Below are 27,587 nucleotides of genomic sequence, written 5' to 3' on the forward strand. Positions count from 1 at the left end.
AGTGAGTATTGGAAAGGGAGTACTGGGAACGAACCAGGTTTCTAAACCTTAGATTATTGGAAACAGTATGCCTTGAAGGGAACTCCAACCAAATGTCTGAGTTTGCACTCTCCTGGGAGCTCTGAGCACAGCTCAGCTGGAGCTGCTGGCCCGCCATCAGTAGGGCTCCCGGGCTCGGGCACGGAGCAGGCCGACGTGGCTCGCCCAGCAGTGCACAGCTGGAGCGGCTGCAGGGCGGCGGGTACCGAATGCGGAACACTAGGATGTGAGAACGCCTCGCAGAGACGCAGCGTTTCTCGGTCCTCCCTCCCGGGCCTGGGGCGCCCTGTTAGCACAGGGCCGCCGGGGTGCGGGGCCTGGAGCGGTGAGGCCGAGAAGCTGCGGGGCGCGCTACGGGGGCGCGGGCGGTGGCGGCGTGGGGAGCGCCGGCTCCGCCAGTGGGCGTCTTCTGCAGCCGCTGCCGCTTCCACGGGCAGCGGCACTGCGGCGCTTCTCTCCGCTGCTTTCGAGCAGTCGCGGAGGCTCCGCCAGCGGAGCGCGCGCACACCACGCCACGCTTGCTCCGCAGCCCCTCGCCCCGGCCGGGAGCACGCCCCAGGCCCTCCCACACCCAGCGCGGAACACGACGTGAAGACCGGGCCGAGAGGGAGAGAAGGGCTAGATTGACAGTCGGGCCGAGTGGCCCCGGAGGGCTGGTTCTGAGGGGGCGGAGCCCGCCGAGTCCCGGCCCGCCGCGCGCCCCTCCGGCCCGCGGCCGGCCCCCACCGGCGGCCCGAGGAGGAGGGCCATGGCCGGCCCCGTGGAGCCGCTCGTTCCCCGCCCCCAGGCCCCCCTGCCCGCGGCCGGGAACGAGCCCGGCCCCGGCAAACTCCGCCCGGAGCCCGGGGGCAGCGCAGCCGGCGGGGGGAGCGCGGCGGTCCAGGGCCCGGCCCCCGAGGAGCCTGGTCGCAGCCGGGCCGAGCGCGCCGTGGCCCCGCGCCCTCCCCCCTCGTCCGCAGGCCGCGCCAGCCCCGCGGGGGGCCCCGCCGCCCTGCCTGCGCGCGGCGGCTGGGTCGCAGCCCGCGCTCCCTCCGCGCTCGCCTTCTCCTCCCCTGTCCGCTCCTCCACTCCATCTTCCTTTTACTTCTGGCCGCCGCCCCCTCCGCCCCCTCCTTCTCCTCTCCCCTCCTCATCTGCCTTTCACTTCCCCGTGCGTCTCCCAGGAAGGGAGGGCGCGGCGGCGGCGGCGGCGGCGGCGGCGATGCTGGCGGAGGAGGAGGAGGAGGACAAGAGGCAGCTCCCTTGAGCGTCCCCCCCAGCAGTAGTCACCGCGGCGGCGGGCGGCGGCGGCTCTTCCTCTCCCCTGCGCTCCAGGGCTTGCTGCTGCCAGCTCGCGCCGGGCCCCGGCCGCCGCCGCCGCCGCCCCGGCTCCCGCTCGGCCCGGCGGTCCTCCGCGCGGGCTCCCACGGCTTCCCGGGCGCCGGCGGGGGCTGCCCCGGCCCCGGCCCCGGTCCCAGCCTCGGCGGCGGCGGCCGAACTCCGCGGTGGCCGCGAGGCGCCGGCGCCGCCCTCGTCGCCGCGTCCTCGCTGCTTTTCGGTGCCGACATGGAAGATGGACCTTCTAATAATGCGAGCTGCTTCCGAAGGCTGACGGAGTGTTTCCTGAGCCCCAGTAAGTGCCTGGCTCCACCTTCCCCGCGGTGGGCGGCCGGCAGGGTGCGTGTGCCCAGGGAGTTTGGCGGCCGGCGGGCTTCTCTGGAGGGGCGGGGGGCTCGGCCAGCGGCGGGACACCGGCGTTTCCCAGGCTCCGCGTGCGTGCGGGGGAAGGGTGAGCGGGAGAGCGGCGGGAGGCCAGCGTTAAAATAGGACCTGCTGCCCGCCTCGGGGTCCCGGTGCTGTTTCTGGCCACACTTGCCCTGCACGTCTTTATACTCTCAACTCTGTGATCACTGACGCCAGGCTCGTCTCTTTAGCCTGCGGCCACTAGGCTGGAGTCGAGGCGCTTCTTTCCGCGTGGGGGTCCCGCCCGCTGCGTCCCCAGGCTAGGGGAGGGCAGGCCAGGGTCCCGGGACCCCGCGCTCCCAAGCGTGAAGGCGCTCGCGGTTCCCCGGCTGGGTGTCGGCGCCTGGCCGCTGTACCCCCGGACCCCGCAGTGACCCTGTTCCAGAGCGTGGACTAGCCGCGTGGAAGTGGGTGCGCCTCCGCCGAGAGTCCACTTTCTCTAGATCCTGGGGGTTAGCTGGTGGTCGGGTTGGCCAGGGGAAGGACAATGGGGCGTTAGGGTGGAGGAGAAAGGTGCCGCCAGTTCGGACCCCCCCGCCCCCCGCCCCGGGATCACGGCCACTCCGCCTCCCCAGCCCCGGGATCGGGGCTGAGAGCGCGCGGGAGCAGGGGTGGCAGAAGGCGTGTCACGGGGGAGGGGGACGGGACTGAGCAGAATCGTCAAGGCAGGTATTTGCTAGAAGGCAGGAGGCGGGAGATGTTAAGGGAAGAGGCGCCGGGTGCACAGAGGAGGGGGTCTCCGTTGTCTTGGATGGAGGGCGAGCGAGGTGAGGACCGGAGACCTGGGGCGGGGCTGGGAGGGAGGTCGCGCCCGCGGAACACCGGGCGACTCCGGCGCCAGCCGGGGCGGGCGCGGCCCCTCGAGGCCCTGGGCGCGGGGCTCCGGCGCCACCGTCCACCGCGTGCGCACCCGAGCCTTTGTCTGCTTCTCGCCGGGGAACCGCGTTTCCGCGGCGCCTTCTCCAGGCAGACTCTTCCAGGGTTGCTGTTGCGGCTTCCGTCTCCCATCTGCCGCTCACTCCGCAGTCCCGGCCGGCCCGCGCCTCCTGGGTACCCGGGGTCTAACCCCTCCTCGCGGCCGGAACTTGTCTGGGCTCACCGCCCGCAGGGCGCCTTTGGGGTGCAGCCCCTGGGCGTGCGAGCGTGTACGGTGCGGCCCGGCAACCCCCCACCCCCTCCCCGCCCAGCCCCGCCCCGCCCCGAGATCCCGCCTCCCTGGCGAGGTTCAGTCCGAGGGGGCCGCGTGGTCCAGCGTCCTCTCGCTTGCTTGCTGGCTGTCTGGAGCCGCTGGCGGCTGTCTCTGCTCATATTTGCCGGTGGACCTGATAGGACATCGGGGCGTGGGCCCTGGGCTCGCAGCTGACCCCTCCATCCCGTAGCCTCCCGTAGTCTGACCCGCACAGCAACTCCCAGGAGTCTGCTTCCCTCGGGCCCCACCTGCGGGTGTTGATTAATTCAGAATGTTGCGGTTCAGGAAGGACATGGTCTGGGCAGGAGTGGCCTCGCCAGCTGCCCTTGGATGTGTTAGGAATGGACATTTTTACTTGCTGAAACAGAGCCTGGTGGCCGTGAACTGAATGAAGGCTGCGGGAGAGGACGGAGCTCCCGACCAGCTCTGACTTGTGTTGGGTTAGTCTGGGGCCTAGAATTGGGGCTCCTGTCTGCCCGCCTCCTCCTGCACTAGTGATTTCCTTCTGTAAAAAATAAACATCTACTCTTTACAGTCGGCAGCTGGTGGGGTGGGAGGAGTGAGGGTGTGGGTCAGAGGCTGCCACATCTCGCATATGAACGTTTTGGGAAGAAGGCTGTGCTGGGGAGACCAGCTGTGCAGGGGTTTTCCTAAAACGAAGTTTCTGTTTGTGTGTTGTTACTGCTGTTTGTCTCGGGTGGGGCAGGTTGTGAGGGATACTGGGGAGAAGAATGAAGATGAACAGCTCAGGTGGGATGGAGATGTCCTAGGGGAATCCCTAGCAGGCTTTCCTTTTGGAAAGAGAGGACCCGGAGAAGAGGGCCATCCTCCGGCGCTGCCCACCCCCCTCACCCCCGTGGGAAGTTCCCACAGGGAGAAGCCCAGTGATAATAGACTAGGAGTTGTTGGTTTTTTCTGTTTGTCTTTTTCTCTAACCAAGTCAGTGAGAGGCAGCTTGGGGTTTGAATAGGAACCAGAATCTTCTTTGGGACGTTACTAAGGTAGTAAATACTAAGGTTCTTTTAAGCAAAATCTATTATTATACCCACGTCACTGCAAAAGTGGAAAAAGGCTAGATGGCGACTTTAAGGACCATTGCCAGTTTCTGCTCTGACACTGTATCCTTCACGTTGGGGGACTGTTTCTGTCTGTTGCTGCGTGACAAGCCACATTTGTGTGAATGGCTGAAGTACCTGAAGCTTGGCAGACTTTTTTGATATTTGTCAATAAAAATGAGTCTTTTTGAGAAAACTTTGGAATTCTATAAGAATGGAAGAACACCCCAAGTGTATACAGATGTGTCGTGATTGGTGCATGTTTATTCCCTTTTTTTCCGTTCAGTTTGATCTCCTCTAGGTCTAACAAGCAAGTTTTCATGTAAAGGCTGCTGTGTCCAACTGTTGTTTGTAGGAATGCCTGCTTTTTATCATCATCAAAAAGCAAATTGTGTTTTAAAAGTATAATATTCTAGTTCCATTCCTGTCCACTTTGGCTCTGCATTTTGGCTCACACAGATTCACTGGTTCGCTCAGTAACGCACAGAGCAAACACTTACTAAGAGCTACTGCCACTTGCCAGGCGCTGCCCTAGCCGGGCTGCGGTCCAAGAGGATGTCACCCACCAGGAGAAGAGAGCTCCTAAAAGCAGGTGCAGCATTGACGCCCAGTGCTAGAAGGGTCAGTGGTCACTCTACATCCCTATCAGGGTGTTGCTGACTTCACCTTTCATTGCTGACCTCTGAGCTTGTCCTCAGGCACTGGGCTCGAGCACTTTGCTGCTCGGAGAGTTGATGCTGGTTGGAATAGAAAGCAGTCCCCGTGCAGGGAGAGCCCAAATCCTCCCAGAGCGAACTGAGAAGTCCACTTGGCAGCGGGGTGTGTGTGTGTGTGTGTGTGTGTGTGTGTGTGTGTGTGTACACATGCACATACACACAGGAAAGGAAAGCCAAGAAGTCGTGCTTCGATAGGCCTGTAGGAGTTGCATTCAGTCTTCCGGAGGAAAGAGCTTACCTTGAGTACACTTGGTGCCGTGGCGGGAAGTGCAGGAAGTATACCTGGGGGGCAAGGACTTTACCAGTCGAGTCAGGAACCCTGCCTTAAAGACATCCAGAAGTTAAAGGAAGGTCATTGTCTTTCTCTCCCTCTCACGAATGCTCCCACCGCTCTGCTACTGTATGTTTCACCAGTTGGCTGCTCCGAATGATGTAGAGTGCTGTAGAAAAGAAAACTGTTGGTCAATGAGAGATCAGAGACAGCAAGAAAAATGAGCTGGGAAAGATTTGTTAGTGCAGGTGGCAAACATTCAATACTTCTTCACACAATTTGTATATTTCTCAAATATTCCAAACAGGAAATGTGTATGTGTCTAGGAATTCTAGACTTTAAATATACTCCACATCCATCACTGACCACTCTTGCTCTGTTTCTTGAGACTTAAGATACTGTGTGGCCAACACTTGAGCAAACTGAGATAAATATGATCCCTTTTAAGAGCAAATGTGTCTACCGCATAGAAGCTACACTGGACTTCACGTTGAACCTGTTTTTATGGACCTGTTGAGACTGGGACTGCAGAGGGGTGCAAGGCCAACAACACAGCAACCAAACTGGGTGTAACTCAATTAATAGCCAACTAACAGGTAATTATTGAGGACCTATTCAGTGCACATCATTTTAGGGAGATGCAAATGATAAGAACTAGTCCCTCAAAGGACCTGGAATATAGATAGGATACCTACCAAGATAACCAGCAAAGGAAGGCTGGGAACTCTTGCTGCCAGGCCAGGGTGCAGGTCATGAAACGGCCAGGCGTAGTGGAGGTGCCTACGTCTGTTTTGGCTGGAGTAATCAGGGCTTAAATCCAAAGGGCAAACTGTTTAAACCAGGTGGAACTATTTAGATTCATTAATTTTAATTTCGTGAAATTCCTCTTTTAATTTCAAAAAGCTTCCATGAACAAAGATAATCCCTAAAAATTTAAATGACCAATGGTGGAGACAGTAGAAGATGGTGTCTTCTACAGTGTCAACCTGATATATTAACTTTAGGTAATTTCTGCATCTAAAACTTTTTCTACCCCATTAAGAAAAATGAATGCGGTACGATAGATAAATAAGTGATGGTAACGTAGCATGGTGACTGTAGTTATTAAGACTGTACTGCATATTTGAAAGTGGCTAGGAGAGTAGATCTTAACAGTCCTCATCACACACACACACACACACACACACACACACAAAATGCAGTGTGCTAGATGATTACGAGATTTCGTTTACGATAAAGCAGGTTAAACTTGGTGTGGTGAACATTTTACCAGTTAATACATTGTTAGTTTTTGTTTGTTTAAAAACAGCTCATGAGGTCCGAGAAGGAAAGAAACTATAATTTTCGTGAGAAAGGAATATTTCTGTCTTAAAAGGAGAACTCTTAGTTTTAATTCAAAACATTTTAATTTCCTTTTAAAATGTAAATCAGTCCCCTTCAGCTGATCTAAGTCTCTCTAAGGGAAAACTCCACAGCGATAGAATCGCTCAAATCTTACAAAGGAAGCAGAGGACGCCTAGCACTCTGATTTTATTTGTAGCATTTACCACTTTCTGGAATTCTTGTGCTCATTTACTGGCCTACTTGTTTACTGCCTGTCTTCCCTGTGCAGAAGGCAAGCTTGGTGCCAGCCTCAGGGCAGGGGCTTGTCTTACTTGCTTACATCCCTGAGCCTGGAAAGGTGGCGGACACATATATGGAAGGAGGTCAGATATTTGTGTTGAAAATTCAGAGATGAACGGAAATGAACAACAACGTGATGTCCGCTTTCAAGGAACTCAGAAGTTGAAGGCCACTCATCGAAAGCGTCCTTGGCCTTGGCCCTTGTCCTGAGGAGCCAGGATTCCACCGTGGGTGAGAAAGGGCCACTGCGGTCAGAGCGCACGGCTGAGCACAGAGACGAGCCAGCTGACAAACAGGTTCCCGACGGAGGCCGTGCGGACGCTCTGGGACCCAGAGCTGAGCCCCGTCTCCTCCGAGGACCCCAGAAAGGTTCCAGAGGAGCTGGGCTGGGGCTCGCGGTGGAGGGTGCTTCCAGCCAGGGCTGGGCGGGGCCGGGTTCTGGGGAAAGCCTTTCTGGCCAGGGGAGGCACGTCGGAGGCTGCTGTCAGGAGGCAGGTGGGGCGAGGCCTGGGGAGGGAGGCTGGCGAGGCGGAGAGGATTCTTCTGGACCAGCGCCGAGGGCCTCACAGTTATCCTTTGAGGGACCCTACAGAAGAGGGAAGGTAGGAAGGCAGGAAGCCCACCTTCCGTGGTGGAGCTGGCCTTGTGGGCGATGCAGACAGAGGGCTCGGGTCTGTGGCGGGCACGGCCGGTGAGAAGAGGCGGGCCTGAGCCAGGCAGCCAGCACGTGAAAGGCAGCCCGAGGCAGGGAGGGTGGCAGCCATCGCTGACAGGGCGGGCGGCCGGGTGAGGCGAGGGCAGAGGGCCGCTCGGGTCCTGACGGGAGGCTTGGGCTGCGTGTGGTGTCCTGAGAAAAGAGGGGCTGGCACTGAGCCCCTCCTCTGGGCCGAGCGTCGTCGGTGCCTACGTGCCATGGTGGAGACGCTGAGCAGTCAGGCATACAAACCAAAAGTGTCAACCGTCAGGAAGATCAAGTGCCGTAAGAGTTGGCAGGTTTGAGCGGTCTGTGAGGGTCTCTCTGGGTAGAGGAGGTTAAACTGCAGATGTCAGAGAAGGAGCGCCCCAGGCCGAGGGAGACCCCCGGAACCGAGCGAGGGCCTCGATGCTGGGGCTCTGAGCCCAGGGGAACACCGTGCCGGTGGAACGAAGACCACGAGGCACACGGGCCAGGTTAGGGCTTTGGAAAATTTGCATCTTACTACCCGTGCAAGGGGCAGGTCCTGGAAGGTTCTAAGCAGTTGTGATCTCAGAAGTTCATTCTGGCTGCAGTTTGGTGAGTGAATCTAGGGTCTGCAGGGGAAACGGAGGACCCGAAGGCCACCACGGTAGCCAGGACAAGAGACACGGGTGGCTTGGACTAGGACGATGGCGACAGAAGTGGAATCCGTCGAACCCCGTACCTTCAGGAGGTGTTAGAACACGTCAGACGAGCGGGCGGGTCGGCTACTTGGAATAAGGGGGAGCGAGGACCAAGAATAGGGCCCAGGGCTTTAGCTGGAGCACAGGCCGCAAGGTAGAACTGTGCCCAGCTGGGGGAGCTGGCACGGGGGTGGCTAGGGACCAGGCGTCCTGTTGGGCTGTGTTGAGTCTGAGATGCCTGCTGCGCAGTTTAGTGGAGATGGTAAGAAGGCAGGTGGGTAAGTAAGTCTGGAAATCAGAGGGTTGATGGACCAAGACCGGAGAATAAAGACTATAGTCATGGTGTCTAAAACCCTGGGGCTGTGTGCCCCCCACCGAGAGTGGGCAGATGCTTTGCGTGACCGGGAGGGCTTTGATGGAGTCGGCTAAGAAGCGGACGTGTGGTGCGGTGTAGGTGCTCCCCCAGTCTGCTGAGTGACAGGAGGGTTCTGGAACCCTGCGGAGGGAACTGATTAGGTGTGTGACTCTCCAGGTGGGCGTTGAAGCCATGGCGCTGAATGGGAACCTGAAATAAACAGTGGGAGTGAGGAAAGGGCAGGAGTCAGAGCTGACAGAAGGGAAGGCGCCGTGGAAGCCCTGAGAAGGGGTGGTGCGAGAGCAAGGAGGTGAAACGGGCCGGAACGACCGTGTTGTGGAATTTGGAAGAAGAACCTCGAGGCAGAGGCAGCTGGGGCGCCACCAGCGACCTCTGTCCAGGGCTTCCGAGTGGAGTGGCGGAGGCGGAGAGCCACCTTCAGGGGCTGAGGAGTCAGTGGGGACTAACTCAGGCGCTTTAGTCCTCAGAGGAGGAAAGGGGAGACGTCGCCCCGTATCTACAGGGAGAGAAGAGCTGGCTTTTCCCCACGTAGGACTGGCTGGAGAGTGTTTATTTGTTGAGGAAAAGGAGTTTGAAGAGTAGGAAAAAAGAGAACAGAGCAGAACCTTAGAGAAGCTGGGAGGAATGGAACGTAGTGGGCACGAGAAGGCTTGGGACACCAAGGGGACCTTGTCCTCGGAGAGAACGGTGGGAAGAGCGGGTGTGGGTGCTGAGAAGGGTTTGGGTGGAGAGAGGGAACGGGAAGAATTAACAGCACCTTCACAAGATCCTCTCTTCCCATTTCCCTGACTGGACAACCTTGCGGGCATGTGGGGGTGAGCGGAGTAGGAGGGCCAGCCCCGAGGACGATGAACTGCCCGGGGCCACGCAGGAGTCAAGAGCATGGTCGCAGGTCCTGCCCAGGCTGGAGAGGACGGACTCGTGACTGGATGGTTAGCTGAGGGATGGGAATGACGGAGAACTTTTTAGAAGGGAACTTATATGATTGAAGGGACAGTTGAGGAAGACTTGCCCATCCGTGGTGTGTAGAGAGGCTTGCGTGAGAGCGAGCGGCACAGAGCCCGTGCACACACACTTCTGCGTTTAAAGAGTACGCGGAACACTTGTAAGCTCTCTGTACACATCTTGGTGAAAAGGGCCCAGTGGGAGGAAATTTGAGAGGCGTCTTGAGGGAGAAAGAGTGTTTGGTATGTGGAGCTGAGCAAGGCCCTGGACAGAGGCAGGAGGGTAGGAACGTACAGTCGGAATCCAGGAAACGGGAAGTGGGATGATTGGATGGTGGTGAGGGCTTCACGCAGAAGAGACGGAAAGGTGGAGCTGGTAGGATGGAGCAAGGAAAGACTGTCAGGTCCTCCCCTGGAGGCCATTCGAATGTCTCACTGGGGAAGGCGTGGGAGGTGCCGAGGTGCGCAGTGTTACCAGATGACGTAGCACGCAGATGTTTATCGAGGGTCTGCCGTGTACCAGTTGCGGTCGTAATCACCAGTAATGGATATGTCCAGACCCATCCTTGCCTTCAAGGAGGGATGCGCACAAGATAAAAGGCCGTCTCGGACAAGTCATGGAGGCGTGCATAGGTGTGAAGAACACTCTTTAATGGCATCCATTGCCCACTGTCCACAGGGCCATTTGCTTGACATCCTGAGCTTCTGGCCCAGGTCATGCCGTCTCCTGCGACAGGGCTTCCTCCCCGATGCCAGCTGCGGGGACCCCTGGAATCCCGCCCTGCCCCCCAGCTTGCTCACCGGCCCCGTCTGTGTCTCCCTAATGCCTGGCGCTTGTAGGCGCCCACGCTTGCGTGTGCTCCGTGAGGGCAGGCAGCATGTTTTATTCTTTTTCTTAACCTCAGTGCAAAGCACAGCAAGTCTAATGCATAAGTAAGTGAAGGTGTTTAAACGGGAGAAAACGATCAAAGTGGTCCTTTAAAAATGTTAGTTTTTGCAAAGGAAGGGAATAATAAAATAAGTAATGTGGTTGATAAATTTTGCTAGCATAACTTGAAATTCCACTTGATTCTTTTTTCTTTTTCATGTGATCCAAATACACTGTTTGGCACCAATGACCAGGGCTTCTGAGTTACGGAGAGCACAGCATGTTTGTCCGCCTGAGCTGCTGGATGGGGAGCTCCAGGGGCGGCACCAGGAGACGATAGGAGGAGTGGGGCATAAGTGTGTAGAGCATTTTGGACGCCTCAGCTTTAGTTCCTGAGGCGGTGATAAAGAGCTTTTTACTTTGACAAAAACATTTTCTACACGAGGAAAGAGAAAGTGTTGCTTATGAAGTGCTGAAACAATGCCATGTGTTTGGATGTGATGAATTATTTAAAAGAATAAGCATATTTGGACTTGTAAGTTGGTAACTACTCTGTAAGAATCAATTTTGCATGAAGAGCAGGTCACTGCTGGAGCAAAGCATCATGGGTGTATGGTATTCAAGTTGTACTTCTCTGTGCGTGACATAATTGTGTGCTTCTGTTTTGGAGTTTTAGCAGCTTCCAAAATAAACATCTTAAATGATATCCAGAAGGGCTTGATTACTATGGTTTTCTAGATTTGGTAATTATATATTTATCTTTGCTATTAGGATTACATACATTTTCACATTTTCTTTTTCTCCCAGGACCAGAAGTTTACTTTGAAAAACATTCTTGTGTCCTCAGTCATCACGCCTTTTTAGGATAATACTCTTTGTGTCTCATGATTAAATATGTCATCTAATTATTTTTTTTATAAAACTGCAGTGATTAAAACAATGTGGTACTGGCGTGTGAATAGACAGACCAGTACAACAGAATAGAAAGGCCTTAGAACAGAGCCAGACTCATAAAGGAATTTAGTGTATTTTAAAAGTGTCACCTCATATAGGAGGAGTAGAGATAGACTACTGAATAAATGATTTGGGGACAACTAGGTAGTCATCTGGAAAAAAAATAAAATTAGAGCATACCTTTTACTAAACCTCCAGGATAAATTCCATATGGATCATATGTTTAAATATATATTGAAAAATATACCATAGATGCTGGCACAAAAACAGAAATATAGATCAATGGAACAGGATAGAAAGCCCAGAGATAAACCCACGCACATATGGTCACCTTATCTTTGATAAAGGAGGCAAGAATATACAGTGGAGAAAAGACAGCCTCTTCAATAAGTGGTGCTGGGAAAACTGGACAGGTACATGTGAAAGTATGAAATTAGAACACTCCCTAACACCATACACAAAAATAAACTCAAAATGGATTAAAGACCTAAATGTAAGGCCAGACACTATCAAACTCTTAGAGGAAAACATAGGCAGAACACTCTATGACGTAAATCACAGCAAGATCCTTTTTGACCCACCTCCTAGAGAAATGGAAATAAAAACAAAAATAAACAAATGGGACCTAATGAAACTTAAAAGCTTTTGCACAGCAAAGGAAACCATAAACAAGATGAAAAGACAACCCTCAGAATGGGAGAAAATATTTGCAGATGAAGCAACTGACAAAGGATTAATCTCCAAAATTTACAAGCAGCTCATGCAGCTCAATATCAAAAAAAAAACCCAGTCCAAAAATGGGCAGAAAACCTAAATAGACATTTCTCCAAAGAAGATATACAGATTGCCAACAAACACATGAAAGAATGCTCAACATCATTAATCATTAGAGAAATGCAAATCAAAACTACAATGAGATATCATCTCACACGGTTAGAATAGCCATCATCAAAAAAATCTACAAACAATAAACGCTGGAGAGGGTGTGGAGAAAAGGGAACCCGCTTGCACTGTTGGTGGGAATGTAAATTGATACAGCCACTATGGGGAACAGTATGGAGGTTCCTTAAAAAACTAAAAATAGAACTACCATACGACCCAGCAATCCCACTACTGGGCATATACCCTGAGAAAACCATAATTCAAAAAGAGTAATGTACCAAAATGTTCATTGCAGCTCTATTTATAATAGCCAGGACATGGAAGCAACCTAAGTGTCCATCAACAGATGAATGGATAAAGAAGATGTGGCACATATATACAATGGAATATTACTCAGCCATAAAAAGAAACGAAATTGAGTTATTTGTAGTGAGGTGGATGGACCTAGAGTCTGTCATACAGAGTGAAGTAAGTCAGAAAGAGAAAAACAAATACCGTATGCTAACACATATATATGGAATCTAAGGAAAAAAAGAAAAAGGTCAGAAGAACCTAGGGGCAAGACGGGAATAAAGATGCAGACCTACTAGAGAAAGGGCTTGAGGATACGGGGAGGGGAAGGGTAAGCTGGGACAAAGTGAGAGAGTGGCATGGACATATATACACTACCAAACGTAAAATAGATAGCTAGTGGGAAGCAGCCGCATAGCACAGGGAGATCAGCTCTGTGCTTTGTGACCACCTAGAGGGGTGGGATAGGGAGGGTGGGAGGGAGGGAGATGCAAGAGGGAGAGATATGGGAACATACGTATATGTATAACTGATTCACTTCGTTATAAAGCAGAAACTAACACACCATTGTAAAGCAATTATACTCCAATAAAGATGTTAAAAAAATAATAAAAAATGTACCATAGAAAGAAGAAAAATGAGGAAATTCCTTTCTAGCCTTGGAGTAGGAAGAGCCTTTAAATGTGACTCAAAATCTGGAAGTAATTAAAGAAAAGATGGAGAAGTGAGTCTACATTAGCAAAAACACCTTTTGATGGCCCTAAATACCATAAGCAAAAATCACAATATATTCCTGCGCATCTCCCGTGCGGTGACGCCCTCTGCCTTCCTGTGCTGTCTCTATCCTGCTTCCTACAGGACAGTTAGGGCTCCAGCAGCACCAAACTGTTCTTAACCGTCAGCCCTAGAAAAAAACACTAATAGCCCACATCACAGCATAGGGCCAACCTTCCTAACATACGAAGAGCTCCTAGAAATGGTTAAGAAAAAGAACAACCCAATTAAAAATTAGTCGAAGGATATGAACACAAAGATGCTCAACCTCATTCGTGATAAGATAAATGCCATTTAAAGTCACACTGAGGTACCGTTTTCTCCTGTCGGGTTTGCAGAAATTAATAAATTTTATAACACACTATTGGCAATTTTATGAGGAAGCAGGTACTGGCATGCATTCCTGGTGGGAGCATGCACTGGTACAGCCCCGGAAGAGGGCAATTTGGCAGTATCGATCAGTATTAAAGATGCATGTACCCATTGAATCAATAATTCCACTTCTGGGAATTTATCATTCAGATAGACTCACACTTGGGCAAGATGACTTAACAAGGTATTAATATATTGCAGCACTGGTTGAAGAGAACGTTGGAAGAAACCACCTGAAGGCCTACCTGTAGGGGCCTGGCTAAATAAAATCTGTAGCAGTGAAACAAAGGTACTAAAGCTCTTCCAGATACATCGCTATGTGAAGAAAGCAAAATGTAAAGCAATGCACACATGTACACACACAATTTTGTGTTAGAAAGGACAATAAAAGTGTATACCTGTGTGTGTCTGTGTTGCATAAAGAAACGGGGCAGAAACTCAGGGAAGCGCCCACAGCACTTTCTCTGCAGGACTGGTGGAGATGGGGGGCCTGGGAACGAGTTGTAGGGAGACTTCAGTGTATACCTTTTATATTTTTTGATTTTTGAATAACAATTTATTACCCATTCAAAAATTAAATTTAAAAATAAGTAAGATTTTACTGAAATGCCGTTTAACTAATTGTAGTCGTCCTACTTTGTGGTTCACATTATCCTTTTTTTTTTTATTGTCCTCCTATTGAGATCATAGTTGATTTTTCAGCCCCTGAAGTTTGTTCACTTGATTTCTGCCTTTCTCTAGCCTCCCACTTACTTCTCCTACACAAGATCTCAAAATGTCAAACCATGAATATTAAAGAAAAAAGTCACATGCATCAATACCTCTCATACTTACCAACTCCTTTTCTACGTCATGCACAGATTTGAAAATGGAAAAAAAAAAGTCACTTCTATTTTAATGTAGTTTCTGACTCTGATAGAGTCTATGGATTCACATTTAAGATATGAACTATTGTTTACACTGTTGGAGAGCTGCCCGGCCAGCTTCATCTGGTAGAAATCACTACATTTTGGCAAGAAACTGAACGTCTTCCCTGTGAAAACGTGGGCTTTACATTTTAGCGCTTCTTAAGTGAGTGGAAATGTAGCCTCCAGTTGTCTTGCAACTTAATAATACCCCTCAACAGGGGCCACAGCAGTTCATTATAATTTATTCTCGTTACAGTGATTGGATTTTTTCCTTTTGAGCAGGGACAGTGTGAACTCATGCATTCATTCCTCAGCAGACATGTGCTGAGCCGCTGTGGGAGCCGTCTGGCCGGACCCGATGAAAGCCTGCCCCTGACCTCAGAGACCTTGCTGTCCAGCAAGGATACTGCCCTCCTTCTGGCTGTGCCTTTGTGGTGGAAACATTCTTTAGATGCTCACATTTGATCTATTCTCTGATTTTATTTTGGGTTTAAAGTTAATATTCACCATTTCTCTCGGTATCTAAGTGGGTTTCTTTCTAACCTCCTTAGTTATCAACCCTGCTGATTTTCCTGTGTTCTGCTTATAATGTTGACATTTTTCTTTGTCTTATCGCTTAGTATTATTTCCTCCTAGTCCACCCATTGGTTTTATTTTAGCTGCTACTTCCTTCCTAGTTACTGGAGTTTGTGCAAACCCTTTTCTAACCTTAAATGTCAGCCTTCCACTACCCTAACCAAGTTCTCTGACCCACATATTCATGCTTCTGGGGTCTTGACACAGTTAATCCATGCTACACACCCTAGCCTTGGGGATGCAGATATTGCCAGCTTGCACATACTTAAGCCTCTTTCTTGAAGGCACGGTTTTCCCATAGTAGCCAGGTTTTCAGGGAGAGCCCTGATGATTATTGCTCTTTTTTCCTGGAGTGAGGCATGTGGATCAGGTGTGTGTGTGGGGGGTGGAATCCTAGTTCTTTCACTCTGCTGAGGACTGCAGATAGTTTCAGAGGATTTTCAGGTCGCTGGGAATGCCTTTATCTTAAAGGTTATTCTTTATTAACGTTAATGCTCTAGTTTAATTGCATTTCTCCTAAGATCCTACCATAGCTGTAGAGTTTTGGCACCTATGTGTCTTGTAAGCGTTCTGTTCTTTTTGTCAAATGGGCCATCGTTAGGAAATTTGTCACTTTTTTTTTCTAAGTGATTTTTGAACTCTTTTTGTTTTGTGTTGGTACATTTTTTAATGTATCCTGGCCAGATTTTCAAGATTCCAGATTATTACGGCTTCTTGTATCTGGGTTATGGTCTGGTGAGAAGTACCCCATATTGCTCTTATGGCAAGGTACCAGGGTGTGGGACGACCCAGTCTTTTTGCAGATGTCATTATGAGACAGAGATCTGCCCTGGGGAGGGGGTGTGTGTGGAGAGAGATACAAACAGTTCATGCTCTTGTTCATTTTTTCTTTCTTTGTTGATACACTGCTGGCCCTGGTCAGTATTTCCTAGCGCGTTGGGACTGGCGACTTCTCGGTAAGGAGAAGCAGAGAGTCTGAGGTGTTAAGAAATGGGTCTGTGTCGCTGTTTGTTAAGCAGATGCCGAGGACACAGCATAACCCGGTGCTTGTGGAGTTAGGCGAGCCCACGTTGGAGCGAAGACGAGACGAGATGACGTGTATGCAGTGTTGGCAACGGCGCCTTGAACAGAGTTAGTGCCAGAGCACAGTCGCCCGTCTTCACGCCCCTGGGCTCTGAGCGAACCCCCTGAGACAGGCTTTGCTGGGAGGGAAGCACGGCAGCCCTGCGAGGGCATCATCTGGCAGGGAGATGGTCGAGTGGCAAAGGGAAACGAAGAAAAAGGCTGCCTCGAGCATCCGATTGGCTGGGAAAGGTGTTTCTTTGTCGTTGCAGGAAGTACAGCTTCTGGAAACACTGATACCAGGAAATGGCTGGAGGCTTAGAGCAATTCCAGTTTCTTGGCAAGGAGTTAAAGGAAAGTGTGTTGAAAATAAAAGGGAAGAATTTTTGGAAAGAGAAAGAACTGAAGAACAGTGATTGTCATTAGAATTCTTGCATTTAGGGGAATCTATTTTTTGAATGGCTAATATAGTCATTTCCCCCGTTTGTGGAGGCTCTGCAGTTGCAACATCTTTGACCTCCATTTTCTCGTGTCCCTGAACTGTTCACTCTCACTTGGCCTGACTAGAGAGGGACGTTTCTATGGGGCCTCCCTGCTGCTGCAGTTGAGTGGGAAAGTGCAGCAGCCCTGGGCGCAGGGACAGGCCTCACGTGAGGCGTGTGCCGGCCCAGGACGCAGCTCCCATGTCTGGGCCTTTATCCAGAGGACAGGATAGATTAGATTTGGTTTGTATGTATACTGTTTACTTTGCAACTGGCTCTTTATTCACTTCAGACTTTTGTAAGAGTTTTGGTCTATATTTTTTTTTTTTTTTTTTTTTTTATTTATTTATTTATTTATTTTTTCTTTTTTCTTTAAACATCTTTATTAAAGTATAATTGCCTTACAATAGTGTGTTAGCTTCTGCTTTATAACAAAGTGAATCAGTTATACATATACAATAGGTTCCCATTACTCTTCCCTCTTGCATCTCCCTCCCTCCCACCCTCCCCATCCCACCCCTCTAGGTGGTCACAAAGCACCGAGCTGATCTCCCTGTGCTATGCGGCTGCTTCCCACTAGCTATCTATTTTACATTTGGTAGTGTATATATGTCCATGACACTCTCTTACCCTGTCCCATCTCACCCCACCCCCTCCCCATATCCTCAAGTCCATTCTCTAGTAGGTCTGTGTCTTTATTCCCGTCTTGCCACTAGGTTCTTCATGGCCTTTTTTTTTTTTTTTTCCTTAGATTCCGTATATATGTGTTAGCATACTGTATTTGTTTTTCTGGTCTATATTCTTAGTTAACTACGTGAATGGTCTTAGTCCTATGTATGTGTTACATTTTTCTTCTGTAATTTAATAGACTCTAACTTGGAGAAAGGTGGGAATGTGCCCATGAACAATTACCTCCTTAAGGGTGAATTTTGAGGCTACACTTGAAACCATTTTAAAAAAACATTCTCCATCTGGTTTACATTTATCTGAAACAAAACTACCAACGAGTTATCTCATTTTCATGTAAAACTTTACAAATAATTTGAGGAATTACACTTTTATCTGTTACGATCTTTTGGAATTCTTTAATACTATGTAGTAGACATGTATATTTAAAAAAATACTGCATTAGCTTCTGCTTTACCGCAGAGAATAGTTCATAAAAATTAAAAGAAATTCCAGATGGGCATTCAGCGGTGCAACCGTGGCAAAGGCTCCTTCCCCATCCTTCTGTTTGGACGGAGACCTGGGTGATCGCTCTGTCATGATGCCGAAATTGCTCACCTGTTCATCTGTCTTTCCTTGACACTGTGAGCTCGAGGTTTGCTGTCTTTATATCTCAGATGACCGGCAGAGTCTTCAGTAGGCATCATTCACTAAGTGTGTATTGAATGAGTGAAGGATTTCCAAGAAGCAGGAAGGTGCACTGGAAACCTGTACTTTGGAAAAAAAGTTGGGTTCAGATCTCAGCTCTGCTTAATTTCTGAGCTAAGCTCTGCTTATCTGTAAAATGGGTGGTCAGTACATGTTAGCTTCCCTTCAGTACTTTTCCCCAAAGAAGAAAGAGCAGATCTAAGCCATAACACTTTGGAATTTTCTTGAATTGTAACAAATTTTAGATTTGTAATGTTTTCATTTTGATTTTATGTTAAGTATGAGAGGCTCAGCTTAGTTCTTTTGCATTAAAAGAGACAAGAAAATGCAGAGCAGTTTTCAGAATTCCTTAAAATAGTGCCTCTGATTCTTAAAAGAGTCTGTGACTTTGTGGGAAGGTCTGTAAGGAAGCGCCAGGGCTGGGGCTGCAGGGCCCCCACCTACCGAAGGGCTGGTCCTGGGGGGCCCGTGTGGCCTCTCTCTGAGAAGACTGATGCAGGGTTCAGGATTTGACCTGAAAACCCAGTGGTTTCCATTGCTGGGTGATTTTGCCTCTTTTATTCTCCTTTCTTACCTTATATAAGGCTAACTGTCCTCAAGTGGAAGAGTCTGTGAAACCATTTGTGGTTGGTTTGGTAGCGGCTTCGGGTGGCGTCGAGTGATTGGCTGAAGCCAGTGAGAAGTTGAGGGGCTCCCAGCTGGCCCCTCCTGTAGGTTTTCCAGAGTCGAGCGTGGTTGCGTTGCTGTGAAATCAGCCTGCGCTCACACCTCTGACTCCAGTGGTTCTCTTAATTACTCCGTTTCCCTTGAAGAAAGATTTCGAAGAGCTCTAGTTTCTTAGTTGGGTTTTCCCTGGAAGCAGAGCCCGCGATAAAAGACCGGTAGTTGATCTGGGAGGTGATTCCAGCAGGTGGGAGCAAGGGAGTGGAAGTGTGGGTCATGGTCAAGGAGTGAAGCCAGTAGAGGGCGAGTTATTCACACGGCCCTGTGGGCAGTAAGGGCCCCACTCGCTGGCCCTCCCTCCCGGAGGAGAGGGGCCTCCACCCAGACGGGCCTCCCTCCCGCAGGGCTTGGGGGGGGGTAGGGGCCAGCAGCGTTTACCCACCTGCTCGCCCCCCACTGGGGAGGGCTGTTCTTGGCAGCACTGGCTCTGCACTTCCAGCCTCTTCTGCGCTTGCTGGAGGGCCGTGTGTCTCTCCTGAAAGCAGTAAGGCTCAGGGTGTGTACCTCTTAGGGTGTGGACCGCCTCAGCGGAGTCTCACCTCGCCGGGAACAGGCCCCCACTGCTGGGCCAGAAACCAGAAGTTTCGAATGCTCTCTGAATAATCGAATTTCCACCATTTTGTTGTTCCTAGTCCTCAGCTTTTAAAAGTGATTCTTCTAGATAATGTGGAATTATTATCCATAGGACTAGTAATTATAAGCACAGGGAATGTAGCTTTATTTATAAATTTGGCACAGATGGAATTTAGATTAGTAAAAAAATATCTTTACTGTTGCGCGTTTCTGAATCAGAAGATTGTATAAAGTAATTGATTAATTCAATCAATATGGTGATTGCCTAAGACTAATAATAAAGAGACTATTTTAAAATAAATACTAACGCTAGCATATTCTATGAAAACATCTCTATGAAATGATGGTCTTAGAACAGGGGCAAACTTTTTCTGTAAAGGGCTAGGTGCCTGTTTTAGACTTTGTGGGACACAGTTTCTGTTGCCACTCCTCAGCTCTGCCGTTGTAGGAGGAAAGCACAGGCAGCACGTAAGTGAATGAGCTTATTTACAGAAACTGGCAGTGGACCGTAGTTTGCTGACCCCTCATGTTAGAAGAATATATTATTTTTGATGAACACAGATTTCTCCCTTTGGGTGTTTAGAAAGCACTAAGCACTCTTTCAATAGAAAGAGTGTCTGAGGTCATAGTCGTAGTTTGGGAATGTGGACATCCATCCCAAAGCAGTGTGGCAGGCTGGCTCTTTGCTCTAGTGGCCCAGTTTGTTTAAGACAGGGCGCCCTGCTCCAGTAATTCAACTTCTGTGGGGAGTCAAAAGGGCAGCAATTTCATGAAACAGGAATTGTTGGGTTTTCCTTGTAGAATTTGCATCACTGATTTTTATTTTTCTAGCATCTTGTAGTCCTAAATCACTTCACAAAGAGTAAGACAGAAATCAGGAGACATGTATAAATATGCACTTATCTCTGGGACCCATATGATGTATGTGTAATTTCTTTTGGCAGACTGCTTTAAATTTTTTGTACAGTTGAACTGGCTTGGAGAGATGATATTGATATATCCTTTTTTGGGGATAACTAGATTAATTTACACAGAGGCCAATGACCTAGTACTCAGAATGGCCAATTTGTCAAGAAACCCCTGTTGTCACATACATACATACATGCCTGTCTTTCTTTTTTTCTTAATATATTGATTACGGATCCTAGGGAAGATTTGGATAATGCAGCCTGACTTATTATTTAGATACGTTAGGGAAATTTTTCCAAGGTTTACATACTGAATGCATGCTAAATACATTTGTATAATAATATATATACATTACATGTGATAAACTGTTATTATTATTACAATGCATGTGTAATAGTGATTGATGAATAATGTAATGGCCACATTAAAGGAGAAGCCTGAGGGGAAACCACTGGGCCTGTCTTCACACCTGTGATGCCCAGGGGTAAAGGCAGCCTGTAGGGATGCTGGAAATGCCCTCGCTCAGGGGGGATGACAGGAGGACCCCAGGGCTCTCTCGAAATGGTGGGAATTACTCATCAGCTGTCTTGAAACTGGTGTACCCACTTCCACGAGGGGACTTGGGCAAAGGTTTTAAGAATTTAAGAAAAGGATTTAAAGAAATCAATTGCTATGTCCTCAGTATTCATATAGACTCTTGAAAAATGAATTTGCTTCCCTTGCACGATTGCGCTTCTCCCACTTACAAAAGAAGAAAGGCTTGCCACTTTCCTATCCAGAGTCTCACCATGGCTTGTTGCCCCGGGGTGTAGACCTGGGTCCTGAACCGGGGCACCATCTGAGAAGGCTCTGCTCTGAGGGAGGGTCCGGGGAGAGCGAAGGGAGCAGAGCTCCTGTGGACGTGGAGACTCTGCTTCTCACATTAACAGATCATTACCGAGCTCCTTGTGTGTCTCCATCCGTGCTCCATCCATCCTCCATCTTCGAATTCTAACGCAGAAGTGAGATGCAAGTTAGAATGTGTATCTAAATTATAAAATAATCCTTTCAGACCGAAATTAGGCCTGACTTAGTTATTTGTTGGCATGGCTTTCCCGTAAAGCTGTGTGGTGGACAGACCCCATAGACTGAATGAACTATTCCTCAGCTCCAAGGTTTTGACAGAAGTACACGTAAGACACATTTGTTGTAAAAAAAAAAAAAAAGAAACATATATCATTCACATCTATTTAAACCTGTGATAAAAATTCTTATGTGTCAACCTAAGAATTTGTGAGAGGGTACAATTTCTTCTGGAAGTAAAATACACTGCAGAAGAGTGAGTAGATGTGAAAGGTGCTCTTGACCTGAACTGATGTGCTGCACGTGGGTGAATTACCTGGGCCCTGGCGTCCCCCACCTAAGAGTACCTGAAAGCCCTAAAAGGTGGAGGGGAAGCCAAAAGGGTAAAGATGACAGATGGGGATTATGCTTGAGGTTTGGCTGACAGATGTCCTCAAGACCAGAGAGGACCCCAGAATTGTCTTCCTACTATCAATCAGCTCATACCCCTTATGTCGTGACCAGGATGACTGTTTGGGATTGCACACACCTCCCTGCTTTGCAGAGCTCGCCCTCTGGATATCTCTGTGGTGGCCTATGTTTATTTTAAATTCCACGTTGATGCACTTCAATCCAGTGAGTGTTTTTTGAGGACCGCATGTTGTCGATACAGAGGTGAGCAAAGCTGGCAGCGTCCGCAGCCCCGTGGCCCGTGGTCCAGCAGTCCAGGCAGACCTACACCAGCACGCTGGACCCGTGTGCCCAGGGGCTGAGCTAGGCTGCGCCTTTGACCCCCTGAGGAAGAGACAGAAGGAAGAGGCTGATGAGCCGCTGTGGATGCTCTGGAGAGGGGGGAGGGGAGGGAAGGTGCCCTGGTGGAGGAGCAGTGGGTGCAGAGGCCCGGGGAGAGGGCGCTTGTCGCCCAGGTGCCCGTGTCTGGATCTGGTGTCTTGGGGCGGCCTCGTCACCGTCAAGGCGACACGCTGCGGTCCCCACAGAGTGAACAGATGGATCTCACGCGCGTTTGTGACAGCACCTCCCCGATGGATGAGGAAACCAAATTCACGGGAGGCCACGCCCTTAAAATGGGGGTTGACGGCCAGAGCTGCCACAGCCGCCTGGGGAGGCCTCCAGTGACCTGGGTAGTTCCAGGGATAACAGCGCTTTACGGACCTGGAAGCGTTTTCAGTTTGTTAAATCGTTTTATATTCATGATCTCACATGGGGTTTTTTTTGTTATTTTTTTGAAGTATAATTGACTTACAATATTATGTTAGTTTCAGGTGTATAACAGTGATTCGATATTTTTATACATTATGAAATGATCAACTCAGTAAGTCTAGTGACCATCTGTCACCATACAACGTCATTACAGTATTATTGACTATATTCCCTATGCTGTACGTTTTGTCCCGGTGACTTACTTATTTTATAACTGGAAGTTTGCTCTTTTGGTTCTTAAAACAGTCCCGAGAGGACAAATTGTAAGCAAAGAGAGGCTCAGAGGCGCAGACCTGGGCCCCAGCGCTGTAGACACAGTGAGCCTTGGTCCATGCTGGCTTCTGTACCTGGATGTGCTTGCATGGTGACCTCCTTGTGCGTTATCACCCTGAAATGGACTGCCTCTGCCTCCGTGATCCAGCCTTTCTGGGAGGGGAACCTTTTTCAGATTACTCATGTGTAACTTTTAAAGCATCTACTTTTAATAATTTATTTTACACAGAAATCTTCCAAAAATGTGTGATGCCTTTCTTATCTTATTAGATGTATATTGTTAATCTAATATTTTCCCTTTTATCCTCATGAGCATCAATTATTGTTCTTTTATAATATAGGAGTGCCTGAAAGAACTCTTAAGGTTTATGGTTCTATAGGCTGCTTTAATAATCTCAGACAATTGTGCATTTTTGTTTATCTTTCTTGCAACTTTTAAGGTTTTTGTTTCCCCTTTTTTTTCTCTGTGGATCCATGGGCATCAGCCACAGAGGCTCTCCTGTCCTCCCGTCCCTAGGCAGCTTGCTTTCCATCTCCTCTGGTCGGGAAAAGCAGACACCACATTTGTGTGCAGGTTACTAGCCCTAAATATGGGAACTGCAGGCCTGCCCGTGGATGGAGGGCACCTACTCCTTGGTGAAGTCACTCCTGACTGCGTGGAGAATGGTTACTGGAGAAGTGGCCTTGGATGAGTGACACTGACTTTGTGTGCATTTTCAGTATTTCCCGATAGCCTGCTGGGCAAAGTAACAATCAGGATAAAGTTATTGTACTTACTGGGTGAATTATGTTGTTCTCTGCCAAACTTATAAATTATTTTTAATAAGTAATTTTTATTAAAAACGTATAGACCGTTATTTACACAAGCCAGGTTTGATCTAAATTTGCATCTTACAGAAACAACATTGCATAGTTTATCAAAGCTTTATTTTATACATCTGACATCCAGATGAGAATCTGGTGTAGTTTCAGTCCTTTGTAACGAGAAGTTTTGGAAGAGGAAGAGGGAGAGCCTCACAGCAGTTACTAATAGTTAATAGTAATGTATAGGTTATTACATGAAAGTTCTCCTTAATTTTTACTAGTTTTCATGTTCTTTACATTTTCTTTGTGCTAAAGTAATTAACTGCTTTTCTCACCATTTTGGAATCACGTGCGTAAGCTTGTTTAAATTTCACAGTACAATTTGTTGATAAGTAACATGAAATTTTTACTTTTAAACCTTTACAAACCAAGAATAGTATAGTTGTACTTGTCTAATATGTGTTCACTGAGTAAATGATGTATTATGGTTGGTGATTTGAAAAAGGTGTAAAATCTTAATATTACATATAAAATAATACAGAAACAGAAAGGCATGTGACTTTTAAAAGATTTAAAAGAAAATGGTATATAAAAGCCATCAGAACTTTTATGCTTTGAAATGTCTTAGCAGTTTAAAAGCATTTTCAACATCTAGAAATTTCACATTGTCTGCATTTCTTATATCCTAATGGAAAAGAGTGACATGCATGCAATTTAAAGAACTTTGCTTCATTTGATGTTACATAGATTACTTTTTGTCTCCCTTCATTGTTTATCTTTTCTTAATTGCAGTTGAGAATTATAATAGGTATGACTTCCTAGAAGAAATAAAATTAGTTTCTGAGTTTTCAGTTGTACAAACTAAGGTAATGAATGAAAAGTCATAATAGCAGCAAGTCAATAAAATATAGGTATCAGAGTGTAATGTAAAGAATGTAAGCCTTGAAATCAAATGACCGGAGTTTGAATATGGAATAGTTTGAACACTGGTTCCTCCATCTACTGGTTATGGATGGCTGGGGAAACCACTTCATTTCTGAGTGTTTCCCCCGGTCTGTAAAATGGTGGCACTCTTACTATCCGCCCCTCCGTCTCCTGCTTCCTCCCTTTTTGGTCAGGATAAAGATGAAATAATGAACGTGAAAGTGCTTTGTAAACTGTAAAATTCACCACAAATGTGATGCATCATTAGGGTATTGTTACAAAACGGGGGGGGGGGGGGCAGAGAATATATAGTTAATAGTTCTCATTGTTATATGGTGTTTGAGTGGCAGTTTTGTGCTCTAGGCCCTCAGAGACCAGCTCCCCCTCAGTACAGTAGTTAATTTGCCATTGTTGTTCACAGGCTCTATTTTAGATTGCTAGGTGGGCAACTAAATACATACCTTGTTATACAGTGTGGGTGATTTAGCCTTGGGATGATGAACTTAACTTTTACCAGTATGACTAGTAAATATTTAAATGATCAAGTTTTAAGATTTTATAGTATATGCTCTTTAAAAATCTTATTCTCTTTGCATTTATCTGTGTAGTTATGTTAACAGCATAGAATATACAGTGTAAGTGTTCTATCCCAAACGCCGGTGCAGATGAGGTGATCTGAGCAGAGGAATAGGATTATGTGCATCGTTTCAGAATGCAACACAACAGTGCAGTAATTGGTATACGAAAATTAAATTATTTTTCTTTTAATGATAGATTTTCTTTGATATAAAAATAACTGAGCCCTTCCTTCCTTCCTTCTACCCTCCCTCCTTCCCCCCCTCCCTTCCTTCCTTTTTGTTAAAATTTCTTTGCATTTCTTTGCATTTAGTTTTGACTCCTGCTGTGCTTAATCTGAATTGTAAAGTGGAAATAAAAGGGAAGGGTGGATGTGCTGCATATTAGAATCATTTCCAAATGGAAAAGGTTAAAATAATTTCTTCCTCCCTTCCTTCCTTCCTTTCTTTCTTTCTTCTTTCTTTCTTTCTTTCGGCAAAAAAGTAGGAGGCTTTACTCTGAGGCATTTCACAAAAGGCATAATCTTCGAATCTGATTAGATATCCATTTTGAGTTGGACCTTTTCACGCAGCATAAAGAAATCTTGACCTATTTTTAGAAGAGAAGTTATTGACAGCATTTACTAGCAGCGAGTACTGGATGGAGGAAATGAGGACCTATGGGAAAGTGGGATTATGGAGAATAATTGCTAAAAAGCATTTTCTTACTTCAAGAGGTAGGCAAGGCACATTTTTAGAAATTATTTTTTGGCTGTAGGGAAATTCAAGCCAGATTTTGCCTTCTGCTCTGACACCCTGCCTTTATTGTAAATATCATTGCCCAGGGAATTCAGTGAGAACTCTGGAAAGGCTTTGCTGCAAATCTGGGAGGACCTCCCGCCGGTGCCCGGGAACCGCACACTCAGATCTGGGGGTGCCTGGCCCTTGCTCTTCTTTTCCGCATGTTTGGATAAGAAGAAATAAGAAGTTTGTAGTACTGGGGCAGGGCCTTTTACACACCATTAAAAATGAGGCCTTTGTCTTTGTGATCCTATGACGCTGCTTGACACATAGCAGGTGCTCCAAAGAGTATTTACTGAATATTGACTGGATATAGCATCTGCTTCCTCATGGCAGATATGGGTCATTTTCCAAAGCCTGTGTGTGCACGTCACTGCCATCCACCATAAAGCTTAGTTTTGGGGACGGAACAGATTGCACCCAGTCTTTCATGGTCAAGTACAGTCGGTGCATGTCAGAGATAGGTTTATCTGGTCATAAACACACCTCGAAGCCCGGGCAGGACGGGGTGGGTGGAAGATGTGGGCAGTGGCTGGAGCAATGGAAGCCTGGGGGAAGCAGGTGGCCCCTCTTTTGCCGTTTCTTTCTGTGTCAGTTGTGTTCCTGCCCTTGGCGTTCGTACTCGGCACTTTGGTTCAGGTGGGGAAGTGCCTCAGCCCTGACCTGTCACTTACTGTCGGTGAGCAGTTAGTTGTATAACTTCTTTTTTGCCCCACTTATCTCATCTATAATATCAAATGGAAAGAAGTACCTTGTTCTTAGATTGAACTAGTTAAATAATAGGAGTCAGGGCAATGCACTGAATACATACCAGCTATTATTTCCTTTATTGAGGATTTTCAGGTTAATTATCTCAAGTGTGATCATAGCCATCTTGCTAGAGAGGCAAGCTATTGTTTTGAGATCATAAAATTGGTTTTGAGGTGTCAAGTGGCTTGGTGACAGTCTCTCAGCCTGAGTGGAGGTTTTGACATTGCCATACCCTCCCGGTAGCCCGCCCTGCCTTCCTTCCGGGGTGAAGGGTGTCTGGGCCGGGGGCTGGTTTGGGAAGCAGGGCTTTTGTACACTAGATGGAATCATGCCTGATTAAAGCAAGCGAATGCGTGGCATCAGAAGGAAGCTGATTTCTATACCTCCAATTAATTTTTCACATCTATTTTCATGTGGGTGCATGAACAGCCTATCCAGTTTTTGTAGAATAATTGCTTGTGTAGCAAATTTCTCTGTTTGAATAGTGAGTGTTGCATTTACTGTGGGAAGTAGACGGGAACAGACAGCTGCTGTTCCTGGGATTCACTTGAGCCCACGGTACGTCTGGAATGTGAGGTTTCCTGTCAGGGCTGCTTTTGCCTGCATTCTTCCTGTGAAGATTTACCAAAAAGCTGTAAATTGTAATCAGATTAGGGTGCTTCTCTTTGATGATGGATTTTTTTTTTTTTTTTAACATCTTTACTGGAGTATAATTGTTTTCAATGTTCGATGATGGATGTTTAATCCTCAAAGTTATATATCAATGGAAAGACTATAGATACATAAATGTAACTTATCAAATTATATTCCCATATTTTCACCCTCAAAATAATTGTTAGAACTTTGTTTTGAGGTGTGTGTGTGTGTTTGTGTATTGTGTCAAAATTTTCTTTGTACGGAGCCAATGAACTGGCTTGTATGTTTGCTAATATGACAAAATGTATGGGGGCAAGCATATGGGATTTGTTTCCCAGGATTTATTCTAACCCACGGATAGAAATATGGGATTCTTTTGATAATGTGCATCACATGCCCCAGGTGAACAAGAGATTTTTATTTACCACATGAATGTAAATGTCTACCTATAGATAGAATTATGCATTTGAAATCTGTAGAAAATATAAAGGGCAAACGCTAAGGGACTTCCTAGAGGGCATGGGAACAGCTTGCATTACAT

The 27,587-nt window shown here is 47.9% G+C and overlaps 1 protein-coding gene across 1 annotated transcript in view; it reads left to right on the top strand.

Annotated features, from left to right (window-relative positions):
- The first annotated feature begins 787 nt into the window (after window positions 1-787).
- The window catches only part of PDE10A (phosphodiesterase 10A), a 305,951-nt gene continuing 279,151 nt past the window's right edge, over window positions 788-27,587 (top strand). The window contains 2 exon segments of the mRNA XM_036871540.1: window positions 788-1,223; window positions 1,226-1,651. Coding sequence (XP_036727435.1) covers window positions 788-1,223; window positions 1,226-1,651 — 862 coding nt within the window.

The sequence above is a fragment of the Balaenoptera musculus genome, chromosome 12, assembly GCF_009873245.2.
Source record: "Balaenoptera musculus isolate JJ_BM4_2016_0621 chromosome 12, mBalMus1.pri.v3, whole genome shotgun sequence".
Lineage (NCBI taxonomy): Eukaryota > Metazoa > Chordata > Mammalia > Artiodactyla > Balaenopteridae > Balaenoptera > Balaenoptera musculus.